Here is a 25,862-nt window from a genome sequence, read left to right on the forward strand (position 1 = left end):
CTTTGAGGAATAAATATGAAGCAATGCAGGTGGAAACCATCCCTAAGGATGAAGAAGATGGCTCTCACAGCCTAGAAACATTCCCTAGGCCGCGCCATCCTCCAAAGACCATAAAAACATCCTCAGTAAATAAGAATGATCATCTTAGGGGATTCCCTTCTAAAAGGAACGGATGGACCCATCTGCAGACGGGACCCGCTCCACAGGGAGGTCTGCTGCTTACCGGGGGTATCAGTGAAAGATGTAACTAGAAAAGTACCTTCCTTGGTGAAAGAGACAGACTACTGCCCTCTAGTAGTATGTCAAATAGGCAATGATGACTTACAGCGCAGAAAGCTGAAAGCCATCAAGAGAGACTTCAGGACTCCAGGGAGAACGGTGGAGGGCTCTGGGGCACAAGGAGTGTTTAGCTCCACCCCAGTGCTAAGGAATGAGAAGCAGAAGGTAAAGAGAAACGGTTGATTAATGACTGGCTCGGAGTCTGGTGTGATGAGAAAGGCTTTGGGTTCTTTGATCATGGAGTGACCCACCCACCCCCGGGGTTCTTACTAGGGATGGGACATGCTCGTCTCCAAGGGGGACTAAAGTCTTTACTAAAAATCTAGCGAGGCTCTTAAATATGGCTTTAAACTAGATGTGAAGGGGGAGGGGGACGAGACCAGGCTAGTCGGGAGTGAGCCTGGAAGTGGGGCTCCAGTAACTGAGAGATGGTGTGCTGGAGAGAACCGCCAGTACATCACCTCAGAGCTGGGGGTGATTATACTTGGGGACAGTAAGGATGAAACTGGCACTGTGGAGTTAGTTATTCCAAGGACCAGTCAATCGGGAATGAGCTCTATTCCCTTTATGAGGGCTGAAGGTGTGCCAGCCCAGCTGAAGTGCCTTTACACCAATGCACGCAGCATGGGCAATAAGAATGAGGAGCTGGAAGCTATTGTAGGGCAAGGTGACTACGATGCCATTGCCATCACGGAAATGTGGTGGGACTACTCATATAACTGGAGTGCAGCCATGGCGAGGTATAAACTCTTCAGGTAGGACAGGAAGGGTAGGAGAGGAGGTGGTGTAGCCCTCTATGTTAGAGAGTGCTTTGATACCCTCGAGCTCAATTACAGTGAGGAAGGGACTGAGTGCCTGTGGGTTGTTAAAGACAACTTCCTCACACAACTGGTGAATGAATCGATGAGGGAGGGTGCCCTGCTGGACCTGCTGTTTGTGAGCAGAGAAGGCCTTGGGGGGGATGTGATGGTTGGAGGACGCGTGGGACAAAGCGATCATGAGATGATAGGGTTTTCACTTCTAGGTGAGATGAAGAAGGGGATTAGCAAAACAGTCACATTAAACTTTCAGAGGGCAGACTTTGGATTGTTCAGAAGGCTGGTTAGCAAAGTCCCATGGGAGACAGTCCTTTAGGGCGAGGGAGCCCACGAGGGCTGGGCGCTCTTCAAAAATGAAATCCTAGCAGCTCAGGAGCAAGCAGTCCCCATGTTCCGGAAAAGGAGCCGGTGGGGGAAAAAACCAGCTTGGTTGAGTAGGGAGATCTTGAGAGATATCAAAAAGAAGAGGAATGTCTATGAGCTTTGGAAGAAGGGACAGGCGTCTTGGGTAGACTACAGGGAGGAAGTGAGATCGTGCAGGGAAAAAATCAGGAGGGCTAAGGCCCAACTAGAAACCAAACTGGCTAAGTCTGTAAAAGATAATAAAAAATCTTTCTACAAATACATTAACAAGAAAAGGAGGACTGGGGAGAATATTCAGTCCCTATTGGATGCAGAAGGAACAACAGTGACAAGGGATGAAGACAAGGCTGAGGTACTTAATGCCTTCTTTGCCTCAGTCTTTAATAGTAAGGGAAGTTGTTCCCCCTGTGTACAAACCCAGGAGTTAGAGGAGCAGAATGTGGCTCCCATGATCCAAGAGGAGGTGGTTAGAGACTTGCTTGCCCAGCTAGACACCCACAAGTCTATGGGGCTGGATGGGATCCACCCAAGAGTACTCAAGGAGCTGGCGCATATCCTATCAAAACCCTTTTCCATTATCTTCCAGCGGTCCTGGCTGACTGGGAAGTTCCACTTGACTGGAGGCTGGCTAATGTTGTGCCTATCTACAAGAAGGGTTGCAGGGAGGATCCGGGGAACTCCAGGCCTGTCAGCCTGACCTCGGTGCCAGGGAAAGTCATGGAACAGGTGATCTTGAGTGCTATCATGAAGCACATGCAAGAGAACCGGGTGATCAGGCCCAGTCAACATGGGTTTACAAAAGGCAGATCTTGCCAAACTAACCTGATCGCCTTCTATGACAAAATGACTCAACTACTGGATGGGGGAAAGGCTGTGGATGTAGTCTTCTTAGACTTCAGTAAAGCCTTTGACACAGTTTCTCACAGCATTCTGCTTCAGAAAGTGTCAGCCTCTGGCCTGGACGGGCGCACACTCTCCTGGGTTGAAAACTGGTTGGATGGCCCAGAGAGTGGTGGTCAATGGAGTTAACTCCAGCTGGAGGCCAGTTGCAAGTGGGGTTTCCCAGGGCTCAGTACTGGGTCCAGCCCTGTGATGACGGAAGGAGGAACAACACACAGTGACCAATATGATCAGAGTGAAGTCATTTCTTCAATCTTTTGGTCTGGTTTTATACTTAACTAAGCCCTAGTTAATAATCGTGTTAATTGTTGATTAACAACACATCCAAGGGACAGTGATTGCTTACATTTCTGAAGTTACATGTTTCCGTGGAATCAAAATATTTACAAAACATTCTAATTGCAAAGGTACATTGTTAAATTACACATCTTGTTCCCATGCTTGGTTCTGGTTTTCTTGAGCCAGCTCCCTCATTCTCACCACACAGCAAAATTCCTCTGAAATCACCTCAACCTTGAAGCCTTCTAAATGCTGATACTCAGTGCTAGTATCACAGGGGCTCACAGGATGGCCCCCTGATTTTAGCTACTCTTCACAGCCCTGTTCAATGTCTTTATCAATGACCTGGATGAAGGCATTGAGTGCACCCTCAGCAAGTTTGCAGATGACACTAAGCTGGGTGGAAGCGTCGATCTGCTGGAGGGTAGGGAGGTTCTGCAAAGGGATCTGAACAGGCTGGACCACTGGGCTGAGGCCAATGGCATGAGGTTCAACAAGGCCAAATGCCGGGTCCTGCACTTGGGGCACAACAACCCTACGCAGTGCTACAGACTGGGGGAAGAGTGGCTGGAGAGCTGCACAGAGGAGAAGGACCTGGGGGTGTTGGTTGACAGCGACTGAACATGAGCCAGCAGTGTGCCCAGGTGGCCAAGAAGGCCAATGGCATCTTGGCTTGGATCAGAAACGGTGTGACCAGCAGGTCCAGGGAGGTTATTCTCCCTCTGTACTCTGCACTGGTGAGACCGCACCTTGAGTACTGTGTTCAGTTCTGGGCCCCTCACCACAAGAAGGATGTTGAGGCTCTGGAGCGTGTCCAGAGAAGAGCAACGAAGCTGGTGAGGGGGATGGAGAACAAGTCTTACGAGGAGCAGCTGAGAGAGCTGGGGTTGTTTATCCTGGAGAAGAGGAGGCTGAGGGGAGACCTTATTGCTCTCTATAACTACCTGAAAAGACGTTGTGGAGAGGAGAGAGCTGGCCTTTTCTCCCAAGTGACAGGTGACAGGACAAGGGGGAATGGCCTCAAGCTCCACCAGGGGAGGTTCAGGCTGGACATTGGGAAAAAATTTGTCACAGAAAGGGTCATTGGGCACTGGAACAGCTGTCCAGGGAGGGGGTTGAGTCACCTTCCCGGGAGGTGTTCAAGGGATGGGTGGACGAGGTGCAGAGGGGTATGGTTTAGGGAGTGTTAGGAATGGTTGGACTCAATGACCCAGTAGGTCCCTTCCAACCTATTCATTCTATGATTCTATGACTTTCATTACTGCAAAGATTCATAATTATGGTAAAAAAAAATAAAATCATGCACTACATCCATGAAAACTCTCAGAAAATCTGAAGTATCTGGTCCAGAATTTAAGGTGGCAACTCAGCAGTATTATATTTCTCCAGAAAAGAGCCTAAAGTACATGTTATAGAAGCATATGGGACCTAACAACTGGGGCTGCCAAAATATAGCCTGGTAACAGTTCCAAGTTGTGACAGAATCACTTTCAAAAATAAAGTATTCCTAGGAAAGGTTTACACAGCTGTGTTACTGTTGTGACACTGTAGTTTTCTGTTCTAGAGCTCACTTAAAAACCAAGAAGTGATCTGAAAGTACAAAGATTATGGAAAACCTTATAGTTGGGTTTGCAGTGTCCTTCCCAAGCCAGCATCTAGGACACAACCAGTGACCACGTGTGTGCTGCCTGTAAGATCTCCTTCTCACGTTGTCTCCAGTGGCACTGCAACGAGCAGAAGAAAACAGCTAGAGTGCAGGTCCCCAGGGAGGGTCTGCAGAGTTCCAATCCGTCAGCTAAACAAATGTAACCTCATGCTTTGGATATGGAGTAGCTTGGACTAGGAATGTGAGAGAGAACTCATACCAGACACCACAATGGCATTCTCAGAAAAGTCTGATTAATGGTGTAATTGTCCTTTAAGCACCTGTATTGCTTATTCCTCTGATCTCTTTCTCAGTGCTATGGCAGAATGAGTCCTTGTGGATTAGCCTGTCAATAGACAGTCCTATTTAGTGGGCATCTTTGCTGCAAAGCAATCTTGGCTTCCCACCGATTCAGTTAGGAATTTTATATTTAGCTATTTTCTGGAAGCAGAGATCCAGCTGCAGCACATAGCAATTACTTTGGATGGATCTTGTTTTTCCTCAGGACATGTCTTTTCCCTGGTGTAGACTGAACAGTCTCACTAGAAATATGTCACTTTGCCTGAATAGAGTTTTGAAGAACAAGTATGTTTAACTAGTATAGGTCCAGATCTGTGTTAGATCTTGATGAGACTTGCAGCCATTCCACATTCTTCTTGTCAGTCCTTTTAGGGGTATATCGCTGTTACTAGGATTGATTGTTGTAAATACTAAAGGTATTCTAGGGCAATTTTAGTAACTAACAGCTCCAGGAAGAAAAGACATTCCAAGGTGTCCTAGTATACTCTGCCTCTCTAACATCCTGAGATACTGAGATCATGCTTCACCCTCTTGTAGAATGATGCTATATACTATTAAATAAGTTGACAACGAGTCTCATCTTCCATTCCAGAACTGGGTGCAAATCAGGCAATGGTGCAGTAATCCTTACAGAGTTATTTTCTACACACATAGTTAAATGGCTTTGGCACCTGTTGTGCCAAATGGCTTGCAGCAAGCTGCTGGTAAAGAACTGATGGAAGTAACCTGCCTGTTTTTATGAGTTTTAGGATCTTCATTTTTATTCTTTGCATAGTTATCAAAATGCATAGTCTCACTGATGATGGCTAGTCTCACATGTAGGACTTGATGCAGAAATTTCTTGAATCCTAGTGCTGGTTGCATCTGTACAGCTGTGTGAAACACAATCAAAAGTAGGAACTTTGGGAGATACTGCTCTTGAAAAAGATTAGAAAGATGTTGTGGTGGCATGAACCAAGGGGAACTCTTGTTTAGTTTTCCAAAAGCAGATAGATATCTTGCTAGTTAAGAATGTCACATGGCCAAGCAGAACACAAGCAGCCTTTGTCCTAGAAGTAACCTTGCTGCAGCAGACAGCACCCCTCGTAAGGCTGGAAGGGGGCTGGCCCTGTAGTGATCCAAAGAGTACCCACGAGCAGCCACTTCAAAATGAAAGGTGATAAAAATCCCCAAACTCTGATCTGCTGAGTACTTTACACCTATGCTGGAGAAATAAAGGTGCTCCACTACCTTGAAATAATTAATAAGCAAGACCTGAACATACTCCGGAAATACCACGCTATGCTCTATATTCCATAACCCAGACAAGCTCATTGTGGCAGGGAGTTTATGCACACTAGGAGTAACGCTGCAGGCTTCCTGTGACTCTTGCTCCTCCAGGAAGCCCACGGCAAGCTCCTTCAGCCTTGCTTGGGACTTAAATGGGAAGAGTTTCCTGCTTAGGGACAGGATAATACCCCTGTATTATGCAGCCTTTTCCTCTGAGCCGGCTGCCCAAGAAGCAGTGTTCATAAACACAGAGGCAGAAAGGCAGCATTTGAACAGTTGACAGAACAAAAGTAGCTAAAGGTCAAATTCTAAATGCTACAGAAACACTTCATTTAGTTCATACACTATATCAGAAAGCAAGGGCACCTCCCAAGCACTATACCAATAATAGTCCTGAATCAGATCAAGTCTACTTAGTATCTGCTATCACCTTTAATGAAGAGAAGAGTGTTACAGTTACAGGCTATAAAGTAAATAGAATATCATACTTGCTTTATACAAACATTTGGTGGAAACTCGACAGTACCTTATGTCTTTTCTTCAAGAAGTTAAAAAGTGAGGGGAGTTGAGGCAGTTGGGCTCAGCATCAACAAAAAATCAAATCTAATCCTGCAAAATAATAACAGAACATTCAGTAGGACCTGAAATTGGCCTAATGAAATGTTATTTTATCTATTGCTATAACATCTTTCTTGATAGCTGTTATATTTCTGAAGTCTCCTTTAAAATGCCGCAAAAGAAACATTGTGATAAAAAGAAATCTGTTGGTTACAAAGCAGCTGCAACGTTTCAACAGCGTCATTTCAAAGCTACGGAACAGCCAGCGGTATCATTCCCAACAGTGAAGAACAAGAGGGATTTGCTTCATGAACCTTTATTTTTTTATTTGTATACTATCCTATCTGCTCCACTGCAAAAAGCCAGATGGGTTATTCTCCTCCTAAGGAAAGCCAGATGTCCCCCTGTCTATCTGCCAAAACACACTTTTCTATAAGCAGAGAATCAATCTGTTTACTTCTAATGAAAACATTCAGCAGATCCATCAAATAAAGCATTCCTACATTGTTAATAAAACACCACAAGAAGAGATAATGTCAAGTAGTTCTAAGTCATTATTAACACATGCAAGATTCTTATGCTGTATTTCTTAATATTCATTTTATATATTTCAAGTAATGGAACTCCAACTCCTTCCTATAAACATATAGTATGGAATGCATATGTTACAATAATTTGCAGCAAACATAACAAAATACTGCAAAACGAAGAAATGTACTATAGAATCTGGCAGAACAAACCCAAACAATGTCCTTAGGGCCTTGGATTTACCAGAATCCACTGTGTCTTCATGCACATGTACTCCCATTGCTCTGCTTTCCACAAAAGGGAGATTCCAGGCCATTTAATCATCAATTCCTGGGATGACTCTCCCTCCTTGTTTGTGTTTTGGTTTTTCTAATTGTGTTTACATTCTTTTGCGTGGGTTGGGAATTTAGGTTTGTTTGCGATGAAACATCAAAGCTGAGTCCCAAATTAACACTGCGTAGTCATATTCTTTGCACCTTCCCACAAGAGGATGACAGAAACACATGCGGATACCAAGTTTTATGCAACATTAATAGGATTCCACTAATCTGTAAACCTGTGTATGACGTGATTTTGTTTCCCTATTTGATTTTCAGGGTGTTATTTTCCTCATTGTTTGCTTACTGATTTTCATAGAATCACAGAATCATAGAATAGTTTGGGTTGGAAGGGACCTAAAGCCCATCCAGTTCCACTCCCTCTACCATGGGCAGGGACGTGTCCCACTAGATCAAGCTGCCCGAGGCCCCATCCAACTTAGCCTTCAACACCTCCAGGTGTTTCTATTTTCTTTTTCAGATTTTACAAAAATGCCTTCTAAATCCTCATGTGAAATAAAAGAATTATTACTATTCCATGAATGTGCAACTATATTCAGTTGTTTTATCTAATTCTGTTTGTCAGAAAGCAGTATTTTAGTCCTGACATATGTATTACACAAGTATGTGGCCTGTAATATTTCTCCATATAGCAGCACGGTGGTTACTGTACAAATTACACCATCAGGAAATTATCAGCAGTTGGAGCAGATAAAAACTCGAACTGAGATTGCGGTATTTTTTTCAGTGAGTCTTCTCAGTTATTAAAGGCTACAGCAGTAATTTAGCAGAACTGCTAGTAAATAAAAAGTCCTTGAGTTCTGTAAAACAGCTTTGTTTCAGAATCAGTACAGAGAAGACCAAGAAATTGTGGGGTTTTCAAGTAGTGCCAGAAAGGGAGAGCAAACTGAGATTCTCTTTGACATAAAGTTAACTGAAGCAGTAATTTGAGAATTACCTGAGAAACTATTTCTCTCCCAAATATTGTCATGGTTTTCAGGTGAAATATTTACATCCAAAACTGCAGGAGCTGCACACACACCTCAGCTCACACAACACCTCAGCTGCTGGCTGAACAACCCGGAGAGGCAATCCATTTATGCTTTGCAGGCAAAATATTCAGCTGTGGTTTGGCATCTGTCTTCACCAGGATCAATGTCATATTTAGCCACTCCATTTTTCTAGCTGCTTGCTTCTTTGCTAGTGGGGAAGACCATCATCCATCCATAACCTCTGATAACAAACTAGACTGGAGAACTAATCCATCTGGTTTAGTAGTGGACAGGTACAGCTGGATTTGATGGTCTCAAAGGTCTTTTCCAGTCAAAAGATTCTATGATTCTTTCTGGCTTAAAAAGTAGATGCATGTGGTTTAAAATACATTTATATATTCTAAATGAAATATGCTTATAGAGATTTTCACCTGATTTATTTTTCAGGTGGATTAGAATCCTGATCTGGTTCTCGGTTCAGGCACACAAACAGTTGCAGACACAGCTAAGGGTTGGTGTGCTGTGTTTCAAGGGCAGGAACAAGGAGCGGGTAGGAATCAGTAGTAGAGCAAAGGCGGCATGTCATCAAGCCACAGCCTTATTTACGATGTGGCAGCTTTTGTCTGACTAGGAAAGAAATTAATTTCAGTTCCTTACATTTGTTTTAGGTCTGCAGAAGAGATCTGTATCCTCCACGAGTCCATTCAGTAACCATGACTCAGAGCGATTCCTTTATTGCAAAGCCAAACCAAAATTCCAGCACACGTATACAATAAACTTTCACCATGTCTTAATTATATATGGGCATGCTGTCCACTCAGGAAAACAGGTCATCACACATGATAACAATCTCCAGCAAGTGCTAACTAGACAGAATTCCTAATTTTAAAGATTTACATCCATTTGAAATTTCCCTGGGGTTTGCCTTCCTAACGCCCCAAGTTCACCCACACATTTCCTGTCCTCACCAACCAAGCTGCTGGGTGCCCAGAGGAGAGACTGATTCTGTGCTGAGCGCTCCTTCAGCTGAATCCTTTGCTTGTTTGCACACCCACCAGTGTTCTGTGAGCACAAGCTGTGGTGTGAGCTTGGCTGACATGCCAACACAGGCTGGTGTCTCCACCAGGCTCCAGTGCTTGTGTCTGAGCTGGCCATGCCCTTCCAGCCGTCACACAGCTCCAGCCTGATGCTGGCTGCTCTTCCTTCCCCAAACAAGGGTTTAATCACATGGAATCTCAGACCAGTCAAATCATAGAATAGTCTGGTTTGGAAGGGACCTTAAAGCCCATCCAGTTCCAACCCCCCTTCCATGGGCAGGGACACCTCCCAGTGTCTCCTCCCTCTCCTCCCGGCTGCCCAAAGCCCCATCCAACCTGGCCTTGACCACCTCCAGGGATGGGGCAGCCACCACTGCTCTGGGCAACCTGGGCCAGTGTCTCACTACTCTCATAGTGAAGAAATTCTTCCTTATGTTTAGCCTAAATCAGCCCCTCTCCAGTTTATACCCATTGCCCCTTGTCCTATCACTCCAAGCCTTTGTTAGCAGTCCCTCCCCAGCTTTCCTGTAGCCCCTTCAGGTGCTGGAAGGTCACTATAAGGTCTCCTCGGAGCCTTCTCTTCTCCAGACTGAACAAGCACAACTCTCTCAGTCTGTCCTCGTACGGGAGGTGCTCCAGCCCTCAGATCATCCTTGTAGCCTCCTCTGGACCCGTTCCAACAGCTCCGTCTCCTTCTTCTGTTGAGGATTCCCGAACTGGACACAATATTCCAGGTGAGGTCTCACAAGAGAGGAACAGAGGGGCAGAATCACTTCCCTCGCCCTGCTGGCCACGCTGCTTTTGATGCAGCCCAGGATACTGTTGGGCTTCTGGGCTGCGAGACGAGAGAGACGTGGAGGGGCGAAAGAGAGAAGGAGGGATGTGGGCAGAGAGCCGGGAGAGGGGGATGGAGAGCTGCCCCGCTCGGTCCCAGCCCGCGGGAAGCGAGGGGCGGGCGGGAGGCACCTGGGCGGCTGCGCTGCCTCCTCCCCTCGCGTAGGTTTCGACCTTCCTCCCCTCCCGGAAACTCGGAGCGGGAGCCGGGCTGGCGCCGCGTCCCCTCGGCTTGTCCCTGCCCTTCCCGAGCCCCTTCCAGCCCGCAGGTGAGCGGGGAGCAGCGGCACCGGGAGCGTGGGAGGGCGAGAACGGGGGATTCGAGTTCAACAGGGGCTCCTGCCCCGTCCCATCCCCGGGGAAAGGGGGGCGACTCCATCCCCGGGGGAGAGAGGGGCAGCTTCATCCTGGGTTCTCAGCACCCCAGTGGTGCAGGACCCCGCATCCTGAACTGGCGGGAGCAGGACATCCTTGCTAGGAGATGGAGATGCACCCAGTTCGTGGTGCTGTGCTGGTAATCGGTGCAGGGAAAGCCTATCCATAGAAGTGGGGTGAACAGGCAGAGGAGAGCGGTGCGACGATGGGGATATTTTGGAAACGCCTTAAAGGTAGGGAATACAGGTGATGTGAAATTTGAAGCGATGCTCTGGAGGGGCTTGGAAAAAAACCTGAAAGGAGGTTGGAGTGAAGTGGGTGCTGATCTCTTCTCCCAAGTAACAAATGGTAGGACAAGAGGAAACGGCCTCACGTTGTGCCAGGGGAGGTTTAGATTGAATATGAGGGAAAAAATCTTCACGGAAAGGGTTGTCAAGCATTGTAATGGGCTCCCCAGGGCAGTGGTGGAGTCCCCATCCCTGGAGGGATGTTTGTAGACGGGGTGCTTGGGGATATGGACCAGTACAGTTGGACTCAGTGTTCTCAAAGGTCTTTTCCAACCAAAGGATTCTGTGATTCTGTGAAATGTTTGCGTGATGCTATGTAACTGGAAAGCCTTTATTTTGTTTTAGAGGTGTCTGGTGAGGGGTTTGAAGCAGGGTGAGGCTCCTGCTGCTGGAGGGACGATCCCGTCTCTGCCTCGCTGCTTTGCTGTGTGCGCTTGACATCTCCCTATTCCTGATGTTAGCCTTGTGATCTGATTGCAAAGGCAGAGATCAGAGGTGGTGGGGAGAGCACAACTGTCCCTCAGAGGTGGCGCCAGCTAAGTTTGCTTTAAGCTATGCTTGAAACTGCACTTTCAATTCCTTGGTTGATTTTTTTGTAGTCCTGCTTTACCTTGTTAAAGTAAGGAATGCAAAAATGAGTACTTCCCCATTGCTTACCAGGTGAGAAAGGGTCATGTTTTCATTTTCTGCTTCATTTTTTAAGCCAAGGCGACAGGACCAGAACTGTATGAAGGCTCCCCTGCTCCAGCTCAAGTGAGTGTTAGGGGAGGGCTGTGCTGTGCCAAGGGCATGTTACAGCAGGGTCACAGCAAATGGGCCCAGGGACATAACAGGCAGCCCAGGGAAGGTCCTGTCTCTGTCACACAGCCCCAGGGCTGTCCAGCCTCATCCTTTAGCCTCCAGAAACTGCCAAACAGCCCAAGGTCTGGGTGTAGTTTTAAGAACTATAGTTATCCTTCCGGAGTAATGCCAAGTGTGGGCTGTGCCTTTGAGGAACGGTGCTGATGTCTGTCCTTGATGCCTGAAGGCCAGAGCTCTTTTGGCAGTTCTCCAGCACAGAGAAAGTAGATAGTGCACCTCACCTTCAAAACAAAACTTCTTTCTCTTGAGTTACATGCTCAAACTCTTCTTTTTACAGTTTACCTAAGCAGATGTAGCGTGTCTGCTGCCGAAAGGGACTAAGGCAGCAGTAATATTTATTCCCTCCTCCAAAGGGATTTGCTCCCTGAATCAGCTCACAAAGTCAAAATAGCACCGGTGCTTGTGCAGGGGAAAAACAAAGGGGTCATAGGCTGAGGATGGAGTAGGGAAATGATAAACAGGAGCCCAGCTTTTTACAGGGCTTGCTAGCTGTTGGAAAGCTCAGGTCTGCTGTAAATCTGTACCATTCACCTTATTTATGTGTGTACTCTAGCACGCAAGCTTGCTGCTACGGAGCTGATTTAAATAACAGAGGTGCACTAGCATAAATGAAAGAAATGCAGTGGGGAGAGGGACTTGTGGTGTGTAGCAAAAAGAAACCTTTTCTCCTGAAAGACAAGTTTCTTTCAAAGTTTCTGAGCAGGTGAAGTGAGCAAGAGTTAAGAAACAAACCCAACCATATGGCCTAGGGAAAGAGAGCTGTAAAAGGTGGAAGGAACAGCTCCAGAAGGGACTTGGCAGCTAAATAACCTCCAAAAAAACCTCCATGAGGATCAAAGATACCTGATGAAACAGGTTAAGGATTAGTCTGGGTAACATTGGTGTTACCTGAATGGCAATTCCAGGAACTTCCATTAGAAATTGTAATTAATGGTTTCGTAAACCATGGTTGTTCTGTACTTCCCCAAGTATGGTTAATAGGTGAATTTACATACGTTTATGAGATTGTAAGGACTTAGAACTTAGTAGTGCAATAAGAATAAACTTAAAAGAAAAATTATAACTGCAGAATAAAATATCTGTAGTTCAGGAAGTTCTGTTTTATTTTCTTACTCTTGTTTGTGCATTGCTATATATTTCTCGTTTTCTGCATTAAAAAAAACCCCAAACCCTCTGCAACTGCGATATTGATTTCACTTTGAAAACTAAGCTGCATCATTTCACTCTGTGTGTATCTTGCCAGAGTAGTTGCAGCTGTTGTCTTACTCAGAGGCTTGAGTGCGTTTTGCTGGTTTAACACAAAACCCTCTTGTTTGGGTTTTCCTTTAGTGGTGCTTATTTTAGTGCTGCTGGTCCTAGGGTTGTTAGCAGTTGTGTTTGACAGTCCCTCGTCAGTTTATGTTCCCTGATTTATAACACATTCAACGTTGCTCTGGGCTTGGAAATGAATTGAGTTGGAGAATATGAAAATATCTGGCATTTTTTTTTGATACTTTGGATAAGAAACTGCCCGTAAGCCAGTATCTCACGAGCCACCTAGAGTGTCAGAAGGGATTCAGATGAACGTGAGTAAGCAGGAATTACTGTGCTGGTCCAGGAAAAAAGCACTGAAGGCAGGGGAATGGACAAAAGCTGGAGGGTTTGGAGAGACAATCAGCAGCTCACAGATGAAGGCTGGTTTTGTGTATATACAGTGGTCCCTGAGTTTAGAAGGTCTGCAAATTTTGTTTGAAGGCTGCGATGTTCCTTATTTTGAATATTCTGGAAGGGAAGTACTAGAAGGGATTATGTATTTAAAAAACTGTGTTATCTATCTCTTTCTACTTTTTGCCTGGGCCTTAACTCGTGCAAGGTTTGTAAACAGCTGCAGAGGCTCTCTTTAAAAGCTGATTGTTAGTTATAAAGGGCCTGGGATAAAACTTGACCTGTTCCTCTGAGAGTTGAAGGGGCTCACCCGTAGCACCAATTTTGTTGCAGTTGTTGAAAGTCCAGTAAATCATGATCAGCCCTATTAGTAAACTTCTCAGACATATTAACCTTCAACCCCTAGACTAATAAATAAAAGATAAATTCTTCTTGCCTAGCAAGTGCTACTGCAGGTCTTTAAATATCTTTAAATAGCAAATAAATAACTAAATAAAGCTGTCCCTGCCCTGGGAACCATGGATTTGAGGATATCTTCCTGGATGTGATCTCAGTTAGTAGTGAACAAAAATTGCCATGTGATTATTTCAAGTAGGATACCTAAAAATAAACATAATGGGTCTGCTGGGCCTTTTTTGTGCTTAGGAATGAAAAAAAGCGCCAAAGTTCCTATGTGGTTAACACCTGGCTGTTTTACTGATAATCTCAACAGGCTGAAAACTGACCAAAGATTGTCCCCCTATTCCTCTTTATACCCTGACTGACTGGTGTTCACAGGTCGCTAAGGAAGAATGTGGTTGCTGCAGTGATTTGTGGACAGTGGGAGGACTTTGGTCTCTTGTTCCAGCCCTTCTGACAGTCACACCTATTTTTAAATTATTTTTAGAACAAGGGAGAATATAACATAATTATCGATTTACGGATTCTGTAAATATGTGCCCAACGAGGTGAGATAGCAATGGTCCTTAAAGCCCTGTTTCTGAAAGCAGCTTGGACACAGCTTTAAACCAGGATAAGAGCTGAAAAAAACCCCAAAACCAAATAGTGAATGCCTCTTGCAGTGTTGTTTCCCCTTACTTGTGAGGGTTGTTTGTTTTAAGTCTAAAGTAAACAAGATACACCAAGAGAAGCCGTGTGGTGAAAAGGCTTCTTAAATCACACTGAAGCTGAGGAACCTGAACTACAGATGTTCTGTAGACAGGCTGAGTTGGGGTTGTTCAGCCTGGAGAAAAGAAGGCTCCGAGGAGACCTAATAGAGATCTTCCAGTACCTGAAGGGGCTACAAGAGAGCTGGAGAGGGGCTGTTTACAAAGGCTTGGAGTGATAGGACAAGGGGCAATGGGTATAAACTGGAGAGGGGCAGATTTAGACTGGACAAAAGGAGGAATTTCTTCACCATGAGAGTGGGGAGGCCCTGGCCCAGGTTGCCCAGGGAAGCTGTGGCTGCCCCATCCATGGAGGTGTTCAAGGCCAGGTTGGATGGGGCCTTGGGCAGCCTGAGCCAGTGGGAGGTGTCCCTGCCCATGGCAGGGGGTTGGAACTGGATGGGCTTTAAGGTCCTAAGATCCCTTCCAACTCAAATTATTCTATGATTCTGTGTCCTAAGCAGCAGAACATGTCTCAAGCCTTATTAAAATGAGCCATGATACCGTTCTGTCGACCTCTAGGGGAACATAATCCTTCATGTAGAGGGGTTTGTGTTTTTTTTTGTTTTACCTCTACTATAGCACTTATTTACTGAGGTGCTGCCATGAGTGGTGAAGCGTCTTTCAGCCTCTGGTTGCAGCCACAGCAGCTCTGCCTGCCACAGGCAACGGTAGGAGCTGAAGCCAACTTCACCCTTAGCTGCATGCCACCCTGAGGAGCTGCAGTGTGAGGAGACATGGTCTCAGGGAATCAGGTGGTGTTTTTTTGTTTAAATTAAGATAACATTTTCTTTCTTTCCCCATTGCCTTTATCTGACGGTAAGATGGGATGTAAAGGGGAATTACAGACTTAATTATCTTTTAATTTGGCTTGTTTAGTTAGCAGGAACAAGCTTGGGCTAGAAAATACTTAGTCCTGGTTCTGGTGCTATGCCCTCTTACCCTGTGAAAGGGAGTCAGGGGTGCTGCATGGAGTGATACGCCCTGCAGCGGCTGATGGCATCACACGTAGGCTGGGGAAGTCAAGAAAACGGAGACAGGACTGGGGGAAATGTGGTGCTCTCAGCCTTGCTACTTGTTTGCTGCTGATTATTGCTTGGACTTGGCAGAATTTAGATTCTTGATAGAGGGATTGCTGTCATAGATTGGGCCAAACTCATTAACTTTGAACAGAGCACCATAAAAAAAAATCGGCGCTAATGTAACCAAGACCAAAATTTGACTTTGTGTGGGCAATGAAAAGTTCTGTGCTACCTCATCCTGCAGTGAGGGCCTGATTTGATGTTTGTGATGTTAATAACTGAAACTGCCTCTCTGTTGATAGGAAATATTTCCTCCCCAGGTGCAAAACTCTGCTTTCCTGTTGCTGGATCACTTATGGTAAACTTATGTAGAAAACAATATTTGCAAAAATGTTGGGGTTTGGGTTTGGGGTTTTTTTTGAACCTAGAAAATGAATTGTTTCCTGCTTAAGGTTGAGAATAGCCAAGATTAGTTTCTTTAAACTGAAATGAATTTTATTTGATTTTAAAGTAAACCTTGATAGAGTATGATAGAGATTAAATTGTTGCAGGACTTTCTCAAAAGACAGGTGGGGCTCAGAGCTGTAGAAATACCATTTGTCTACCAAAAGCAACAGTCTCTCTCTTCCCCCCATCCTCCTTCTCACATTACTTTTAAATATATATGATAATCATAGAATCATTAAAGTTGGAAAAGACTTCTTAGCTGATCCAGTCCAAACGTCAGCCCAACATCACCGTGCCGCCTAAACCGTGTCCTGAAGTGTCTTGTCTACATGCCCTCTGAACCCCTCTGGGAATGGTGTTCTAATGCTTCACCATCCTTTTGGTAAAGAAATATTTCCTAATATCCAGTCTATACCTCCCCTGGCACAACCTGAGGCCATTTCCTCTCATCCCATCACTTGTTACTTGGGAGAAAAGCCTGCACCCACCTCGCTACAACCTTCTTTCTGGGAGCTGCAGAGAGTGATGAGGTCTCCCCTCAGCCTCCTCCAGGCTGAACGATCCCAGTTGAGAATATTTAAGCAGTGACTTCTAAAAACATAGTTATTACAACTCACAGTCTGCTGCTTCCCTTTATGCTTCAGAAACTGTGGGATAAGAAGGCATCTGCTTTTCTGCCCACCTGTGCTGGAACTTCAACACCCAGATCACAAGAAGGCTGTGATGTACAGGTTGGCTTTCATCAGGCTACTGCAGGAGCAACAGCTGTCAGGACTGGCGAGTTGTGAAGGCTTGTACCCAAGACAGGCCTCTGCTCACTACATGTTTGTCTCAGATTCTGTAAACTGGTGCTATTTTCTTACTATAAACAAGGAATTTACAGGTAGTCACAGAGACAGCGATGGAGTAAGAGCATCTGGTATCCATATGTAGTCAATAGACACATGATCCTTGCCTCCTGTCCTCAAAAGCAAACTCAGCTCTTTGGAAAGTCTGTGTGCTACCAGATATTTAGCTGAACCTAAATCTTAACACGAAATCTTCTAATCCCTCTTTGTTTTGCTTTTGGGCTTTTTGCTTTAATTGCAAGAAAAATTTTGGTTATTAATTACAGATTAGGTGCTTTATCCTTAAATTATAGTGTCAGATTCCTTCTTTCTTTGTCTATGGAAAACTTCTCCCACAAACTCAAACTGATTTTTAGGGATAGAATTGCAGAGAGCTGCCAAATTCAAGATGTAGGGGAGATGAGGATAGAGGTAGGGGTATTTAATTTCCTAGAGGGAGATGATTAGGCACAATAGAAAAGAAATAAAGAACACACAGAGAAGATCCATTTGTGCTGCCAGTGGTGAAACTTCCAAGGAGCCTTTGGGACAAATTCTGCAAGGAAGCAAATTGATTTGAGTGAGTGATACAACAGAAGAATTCCTGTGATCATAAAGCAAGTGACTTGAATGTTAGCGTAGAAGATGGGGTGTAGAAAGGATGGTGGATGTAGCACAAGCATCTGGCGACAGTGAGAAAGGAGGAAGAAATATAAATAAACCAGCTTTTTCTGCAGCACTTGTCTTTACTTCTATTTCACGGCATTGAATTTCTCCATTTTTCAGAGTCGTATGTTGAATTGTCACTATTTAACCCCCTTGGAAGAAAAGTGTAGGTAGAAAACATTTTGCACCACTAGCTAATTTCTTAAGAAGAAGGGAGGAGAGAGAAAATTTATTGGTTCTTGTTACCTAGATAATACTAATTGAATGATAACACCAGACTTTCCTGCTCTGTAGAAAGAATTGGGATCAGTTGTGGCAATTACACTTGTGTGGTCCTGCTCTTGCGGCATGCTGGGTCCCTGGTGAGAGTTGCTGTTCCACAGTGTCATTAACTGAGCTGAAAGGCACGTGTTAAGAGCACATGGTAGTGAGATAAATGAATTATAAGTGCCAGCTTCTTAGTTTTTCATGTCTGCTTTTCTTCCTCCTAAAATTACATGTGTTGGCAATTTAAGCTGTTGATTGCTAGTAAGATTTTTAAAATAAGTAATACAAAGCTAAGAGATCTTTTCTTATGTTGAACTTTCAAATATACTAAAAAACCCATATGTTTTTTTAAATCTATCTTGAAGTGCATTATGTTAAAATGGAAATCCATGTCCCGTGCTGGAGAACTGGTATTGCAGAAGTTGCCCAAGGAAGAACTCCTTCATACAGCCTTGCCCAGCCTTTCAGCACATCTCTTAGAAGAGGGTTTCTGTGAATAAGAAGTCATTTCTAATTTAACAGGGCAATGATTCTGATTACAATTAATGAAAGCGCGTTGGTTTTCTGTGTGAGAAAACTGATGCTCGTCCAGCAGTTCAAGCAGATTAAGTTCAAAGGTGTCCAATGAGCACAAGAACACCAGGAAGTTACGACTTGTTTTCAAAGTTGTGGCTAAGGAGTGGGTATAAATGATGTGGACAAGGAGAACCTTTTGTAATTGTCGTTCTTCCTTTATATTGAATATAGGAAAGCAGCTTTTGTTTTGTTTTTCAGTCAAAGAAACTAAAGTCTATACACAGTGAGCCGATATGTTTGGAGGTGGCTTATTAGAAGCCCTTTGGCTTGAAGGCAGGGTTAATTAGGGGAAGGGTGGCTGCTTTTTAGCTGTTTAGATTTACCATCTACAAAAGTGTTGACTTCCTGCTTTTACACTCAGTGACTTGATCTGCAATGTCAGAAAATAATAAAGAAAGCTAAGAGGGCATCGTATCACTCCCTGAAACCATTCTCAGTTTTGGTGGTGTGGTTTTAGTAAAAGCTGACCCAGTTTAAGCTCTGCTTATAGAAATTCTCTGGTATTTCCAGACTGTTTTCTGTGCCACCGCTGTGAACCAAGGATGAGTGACTGTGAACTCGGCTGTGAGACACTGCAGCAGCACACTGAAAGCGTTCCATCAGGATGGTGGGGAATTTCATATTAAACATGCCCCGTTTCATGTATGTGAAACCCTTGTTCAAAGTAGCGATGAAATTGGGCAAAACAGCCCTGTTACTGGACGCTTTCACAGCGTGCTTCTCTCCATCTCTAGAATGAAAGAGCAAATTGCTGTTCTGTGCAACACAAAACTTACCTGAGGGAAAGCTGTTTGAAGAAAGTTCAGCAGAAGTTCCGCCCCTTTCTCTTACGGTCCATTGCTGGAGCACTGGTTTTGCTGTGGTGGAAGCCATCTGGAACTTGCTTTGGTATAAGCAGATGGATTTGGGTTAGTGCCCTGCTGGTGGGTGCCCTCAGTCATCTCAATCCAGAATGTGCTGGCTTTGTTTTGTCCACTCCCTAAAAAATAATTAATTGTTTAGCCTTTGGTTGGAATGTTGTATTTCCAGTCTCCCAGGGAAATGTAGCTATAAATGTAATAACTGGCATAATTATTGCAGTGAGCTACTGCGTAGCAGCATACGTGGGGCACGCGCCCACAGTCGCAAAGCCAGCCTTTGTATTGAGGTTTGCAATAACAGGGGCTATATCATCATGTAAGTGCTAACCTACAGGGGCAGGAAAACATAAATCTGATGTATTTCCAAAATAATTTCCATGCTACGGGTAGTTTTTAATATTGAGAACTAGTTATTTGACAGATTTCTTTTTTAATTTTTTACCTAAAACAGCACGAGACATTCCTCCCATCATCTTAATCTGTCAGGAAACATCTGACACTTCTAGTTTGTGTCCTTACTGCAGGCTGGCTGCATGTTTCTTTATTTTGTGTGCTGGAATGTGCTCTGGCTCACTTGCTATACTCATGGGTTTATAAACCATTTAGTTAATATAAACAGTCTTGATTTTCCTTTGCCCCTCCTTCGCCAGGAGCTTCCTCTGGGATCTGAGCTAGGTTACTGTGATAATACTCGGAGACACACTGAAGTGTGAAGTTCCCAGGGGGCGATGCCTCTGTGGGTCTATATTTTAGCTTCTCTTGCTGCCATTTCTCAGGCTCTGAAAGGGAATAGCAGCAATGGGATACCTCGAAGAGGTGTCACTAAGGTAAATATGATCATGGCTGAAAGTGGCTTGTGTCAAATGCTGGAATTGCATAAACAGACAGGTCTAATTTGTACTCTACGCTAACTATGGCAGAGTAAAATGCCTTAAAAAACAGGAGTGAGGGTTGTACTTGGAAATGCTGAGAATAGGGGCAATGGGTATAAACTGGAGAGGGGCAGATTTAGACTGGACATAAGGAAGAATTTCTTCACCATGAGGGTGGGGAGGCCCTGGCCCGGGTTGCCCAGAGCAGTGGTGGCTGCCCCATCCCTGGAGGTGTTCCAGGCCAGGTTGGATGGGGCGTGGACAGCCTGAGCCAGTGGGAGGTGCCCCTGCCCGTGGCAGGGAGTGGAACTGCATGATCTTTAAGTCCTTTCCAACCCAAACTATTCTGTGATTCTAAGATTGGAAGCAGGGATATCTCTTGTAGGATAACCAGGTATCACAGCCACAGTTCCTTCTCAATCACTGTAGCACAAATGGAGGCATGGCTTTGGGAAAATTTCTTAGATATTTATGCCTTTTCAAAAGGATTTTTAAGAAAAGCGGTAGAATTAATTTATCAGTTCAGTTTTCTACCACAGGATGCCTCGGAGACTCGTTCTGAGCAGAGTTTGTCCCTCAGGAGTGGTACCACGGGGTTTGCTGTCAGTGTGGTTCTTGGCACACTCCCCTACCAGAGCCGTTATTGGCGCTGGAGATGTGCAGAGGAGGTGTTTGATGTGCTGTGCCCCAGCAGAGCCAGAACAAGAACAGGCAATGTGCTAATAGTGTCAGGAATAGTCTTGCTTTGGCAGGGAAATAGATTAGACAGCCAGATAAGTCTTCCTTTAAAGAAGAAGTATGTTCTTTGAGTCAGTGTTACAGTACAGCTTAAAGGAAAAACAAGCCAGTGGTGGTTTTTTCAGAACCATGCAGTAAAGATAAAGGTGGTCCCAAAGAAATCTCTTCTCTAGCCTGCAAAGGGTAAGGAATGGGGAAACATAAAGAAATTTCAGATGGATTATTTCCTTCATTTCTTTGCATAGGAAGAGGTTGTATTCTGTAATCCTGACTCCAGAGGCATTCCTTGCATTGTACTTCTAGCACAGCAGGAGTCCACTAGAGCAGTAACATGAGTGGTCCAGGCTTTAACATTTTCAAGTGGTCAGTAAGTAGTAACTTACTGGGATTAGCTAGATTCTTATTTTTTTATTCCCTCCTAGTGTATGCAGTGTGTGTAAGCTAAACGCTTGTGAGGCCTGGGGAGACATCCCAGTGCTACAGAGAATGGCAGGAGCAGGGGACATGCCACTTGGCGTGGCACTGTTAGGAGGAAGCTGGGGATGGTATAACAAGAAGAGCCACACAAAAATGAGGAGGGTTGTTGGGTTGGTCTGACCTTCAGAGGTTAGAAGGAGGAGCTGAAGTTGGATAGAAACTGCAAAAGACGGAGTATATCTCAAATGTCACCTCCAGAGCTGGAATTCCCAGGGCATCTTGACAGACTCTCTAGAAACCGGGCTATTTGAGTGGAGGGGAACCATGCCTGTTACGTTGAAACAGTGCATTTGCTAGACACTTAGAATCTATCTTGTTGTGCTGAAGTAGTCATCTTTGCTAAATAAGATGGCAGCAATTTTCCTCTTGGAGAACATCTGCTTTCAGACTGAATCACTGAACAAGCAGCAGGCTTGTTGGAGCCTGCTGCCCTCACTAACTCCTGCCTCGCCGACGGGTATGGGCTGGCTTTCATCACCAAGGTGTCAGCCTTGGATTCCCCGTTGTCTGCAGGAGTGTCCTTGTTGAAAGGATGGTGGTATAAAAGTGAAGTCTAATTTGGCACTTTTGAATGAAATCTTCACGCCTTGTTTTCGAGGATCTAGACTTGAGAGAGCAGAACAGCTTAGAGTTATGGGGAAGAAAAAAGCAACAGGATTGTGGTGACACTTTTATCTTCCACCAGTTTTGAAATGACTCATAAATGGGATTCATCTTGTATAACCTTTAAACACAGTGAGTAGAGAATGGATTTGGTAAATAATCTGAAAAAACCCCATATAAAGGTAGTTTATCAGCAAAATGACCGTGGGGTTTGTTTTCGCAAAGAAAGTGATTTGTTTAATCACCTCCCAAAGATTTATGCAAATACTGCAACCCGAAGCACAGGTATTTCTTATTGGTAGGTGTTTGTCTTGGAAGCTTGCTTGGTGACCTTCTGGCGCTGGGCTGATTGATTAGGATTGGTAGGTGATGATAAGTATTGGCTGATTTTGAAATGTCTCCTTTTCACAGATAATTTAAGATCAAACAAAGACCCCGTATAAGGCAAATATTCTGGATGCCTCTTTCAGTTGGAGGTAAGAACCAAAGAGCCAGGCGTATTACTAAACAAGTAGGGCATAGATCCATCTGCTCTGTTTTGCTTGTGTGCTCTCTGTGAACTGTGTTGTCTCTTTCGGGGAGCATAGTAGGTCGCACAAGGGTTGAGGAGTAAATGCAAACAGCTAAGCTGTCTGTACATCCAGCCTAAGTGCTTTCCTCAAGGGGGAGATGCTTTCTGGCACTGCAGCATCAGGAGGACAAGAAAACAACTGTGTCCTGTACCCACCTGGAACCGTGACAGTAACGTTTTAATCTTCTGAAGTGAACAAGTTGCTGTGGCGAGGTATAAATTTGTATAAAAGTGGCTCGATTCTGTTGGTGATACGTTATGCCTTTAATTAAAAAGCTGACTTATGCTTGACAATTAATTGGAGTGATGTATGATTTTTATTAGAAACCCATGACTAATTTTTTCTTGCCGTTCTTGCTATCTTATTGTTCTTGCCTATCCTCCTCCAGCGCCGCCGCTGTGTGCCAGCCGTGTCCTCCAGGCACTGGTGCAGACTGGTGTTCGCTCTTGCTTCAGCTTTTATCTGTTCCCCATAAAGCAATTGTTTTCAGAGATATTCCATGTTGTCTTTCAGAGATTTTCCATTTCATCACAGTTCTGCAATTATTTTGTCTTAGAAAACTGTGAGATTTTTTTACATAAACTTAAACACTACACACCACCACTACAACCCCCCACCCTGTGTCATACAGAGAGGTAGCTTCAGCTAGGACCACATTTCCTACTTCTTTAAAGTAACAGCCAGGTTAAAAACATCCTTCCTGCAGGAGTGTCTGTGCCTGTAGAGTACTCTGAGCAAATCCGAGTGAGTTTTATATCTCATTGCAATAGGCAGTATTCAGAATGTCTGTGACTGGAGACACCTCTGTTAAAATCAGGAGAGCAGCAGCTACAAAGAGCTCCATTTGCCCCCTTACCTTGTTCTCCTTGGCTGTAAGAAGCTGAAGCTCAAGCCTTGCTGTGATGTTGCAACAAACTGTGATGTGGACAATTCTTTACCTTTCTCCACTAAGGAAACTTTGGTCTTTTTATAGGAAATTGTTTCCATGGGTGATTTTGGGCACGGATTAGTGAGGAACAATGCATTGTTTGTTAAAATTAACTTTTTTGAAGGGAGTGGGCTTAGAAGGAAGGAAATGTGGTTTAGATTTAAGTTGCTTTTGAAATTTCTTCCTCTTATTTTTCCTATCCCCCCCAAACACAAACCAAAAATCCAAACATCTAGAAGTCCCTAAACTGATATTTCATCACACATATCTTTAAAGTATTGGGTATAATCTGGAAAGCTAGAGAGAAAAATCGTCAGTTTAAAAATCACTGTCTTTGTTATCCTTTCTTTCCCTTCCCTCTCTGGATTGTTCTCCCTCAGGAACATGCAGCTTTTGTCTCAGCTTTTATAGCTCATACGTTTGGCAGGGTTTTATCACTGGCATGTGTTGAGTAATTTAAGCTTTAGTTTATCCGTATGCTTAAACATCTTCCTGGACGAGGTCTTTGCGGTCTCTGATCCCTGGGTTGATCATTCACAGGGTTGCTGTGGAAGGAGGAACCCTAAGGGGGCAGGTGGGTTGAATATCCCAGGGGAATTTAAGGGAGGAATACACTTTAGTATTTAATTGGATACATCTAGAGCAGGCAGCTGGCTGGAGATCTCTCTCTCCTTTCCATTAGAGGCCCTCTGTCAGACAGTATTACGTGATGAATTTCCTTGTTCTTGTTCCAAGGGTGCCCGATCCTGGCTGAGATGGCTGATCCTGTAGCAGAAGAACATGCGTCCCAAGTCAGCAAACTCTGCAGCGAATGTGGTCAGTTCCACCTCTTGCTGGACAATCATCTCTACAACTTCCAGAATGACGTGGATGATGAACTTATCTGCCACATCTGCCTCCAGCCTCTGCTCCAGCCTATGGACACCCCCTGTGGACATACGTACTGTTTCAAGTGCCTTGAAAACTTCATGCAGGAGTATAACTTTTGTCCTATGGATCGGAAGAAGCTCTCTTTCCAGCAGTGCCACAAGTCCAGCCTTCTAGTACGAAACCTGTTGGATAAGCTGATTGTCTGCTGTCCCTTCAAGGCTGAATGCCAGCAGAAAATGCAACGGTGTGAACTGGAAGCTCATCTGCAGAACAGGTGCATTCCCATTCCATGTTGCTCCTTGTGTTGTGCTGTCTGTCCGTTGTGCTGCTGATCAGAATGAGCCATTCTCAGAGCAGTTCTTAAACTGGGGCAAGGTGGGACACCACAGAGGACAGAGGGTGAGGCCACAAAGGTGGGCGGGTGAGGACAGCGTAATTGTGTGTGCGCGTTAGGGAGGTCGGCTCACGTGTGCTGCAGAGGCAAAGGGCGAGGTGTTCACCTGCTTGCCTGTAGGTTGTCTATGGACACGAGCCCTGTCAAACGCCTATGGATTTGTGTGTCCTGGTCTGGGGCACCTGACTGAAAATTGTTACAGACATGCCTATTCTTGTTTCACTGTTGCAGGGAAGAAAGGCACAAAATCAACACTGAAGCAAGGGATCGTGCAGAGTTGCCAGTTTAATTGGGACAATTAAGACCTGCAGTACATAAGTCCTTGATCCAAATAATGCAAGTCCGTCCAAGCTGCATGTTATGCAGTTGCTGAATCACCTACTTTATAATTCCATTATCTTTTCTCATTCTTTTGCTGAGAAAGAGCAACAAATGAAAAATACCGATTTTTTAGTTTTTTCCCCCACTTGAGCAGAGGAAAGGAGAATTTTTTCTTGCACTTGTCAGTAGAGATGTGTTTGGTGCTTCCACTGCTCTTTGAGCGGGTAGTAGGCAGAATATTGTAGCTTTAAACAAAGTGCAGGTGGCACAGAGCACTGGGAGAGCACTTGTTCCTCCCTAGTTAATGATTGCAGGAAAGGGAGCAAAGTACAAGCCGTGCTGCAGGCAGAAGAAGTTTGCGCTTTGTCAGAGAGCAATGAGAAATGCAACAGTTTTGTTTCCCTTCAGCTTTTTTAGCTTTTTGTGGCAATGACATATTTTAAAAACAGGTCAGCTAGTGTGCAGGGCGCAGTTACGCTGTGGATGCTTTTGCAGTTCCAGCCACGGACAGATCCTTGCAACTCTTGCTTGTGTTAGAACCCAGGGGAAGTGACAGAAGATACTTCCATGCCCCCTTCCCTTGATCTGTGAAAGCTTGTAATCTCCGTTTTCTTCAGCTGACCCTTTGCTTGCTCTCAAACAGGGCTGGGTACTCAGAGTGCAGGGACAGGGCTGCGTAGCTGGAGCCAGGGCTCGTAGTGAGGCTGAGCTTTCCTTTGCTCTGTAAATCTACTCTGCTATCAGTAAACTTCCATCACTCGTTAATCCATTCAGCGCAAGAGAAGGAGGCGACCTTAAATGTTTACCTTGGAGACCTGTCTGGAAACCATATCATTCTCTTAGACCTTTTGTAGTTCTTTATTCTCCTTGGGGAGGACATGTTCTAAAAATCCCGGCTATTTCACCTATGCTGTGAGCATAGTTAGGCTGAAAAAAAAGGAGAAAGAAATGGCACTGGGCCTTGGATGTTCCTGTTTAAAGTGAGAATAAC

General features: G+C 44.7%; 1 protein-coding gene across 3 annotated transcripts in view; it reads left to right on the forward strand.

Moving 5' to 3' along the window:
• Nucleotides 1-10,244: 10,244 nt before the first annotated feature.
• Nucleotides 10,245-25,862, forward strand: part of LOC104063989 (ligand of Numb protein X 2) — a 34,475-nt gene continuing 18,857 nt past the window's right edge. Inside the window, exons 1-2 of one of the 3 annotated variants that reach the window (XM_009566276.2) lie at nucleotides 10,245-10,388; nucleotides 24,022-24,430. In XM_009566276.2, the coding sequence (XP_009564571.2) occupies nucleotides 24,042-24,430 (389 nt within the window). In that variant the 5' untranslated portion in view covers nucleotides 10,245-10,388; nucleotides 24,022-24,041. Of the gene's footprint in view, nucleotides 10,389-22,228; nucleotides 22,263-23,760; nucleotides 23,861-24,021; nucleotides 24,431-25,862 lie in introns of those variants that run through there. The other 2 variants (XM_054075515.1, XM_054075517.1) reach the window with 2 other exon arrangements.

The sequence above is a fragment of the Cuculus canorus genome, chromosome 10 (genome assembly GCF_017976375.1).
Source record: "Cuculus canorus isolate bCucCan1 chromosome 10, bCucCan1.pri, whole genome shotgun sequence".
Taxonomy (NCBI): domain Eukaryota; kingdom Metazoa; phylum Chordata; class Aves; order Cuculiformes; family Cuculidae; genus Cuculus; species Cuculus canorus.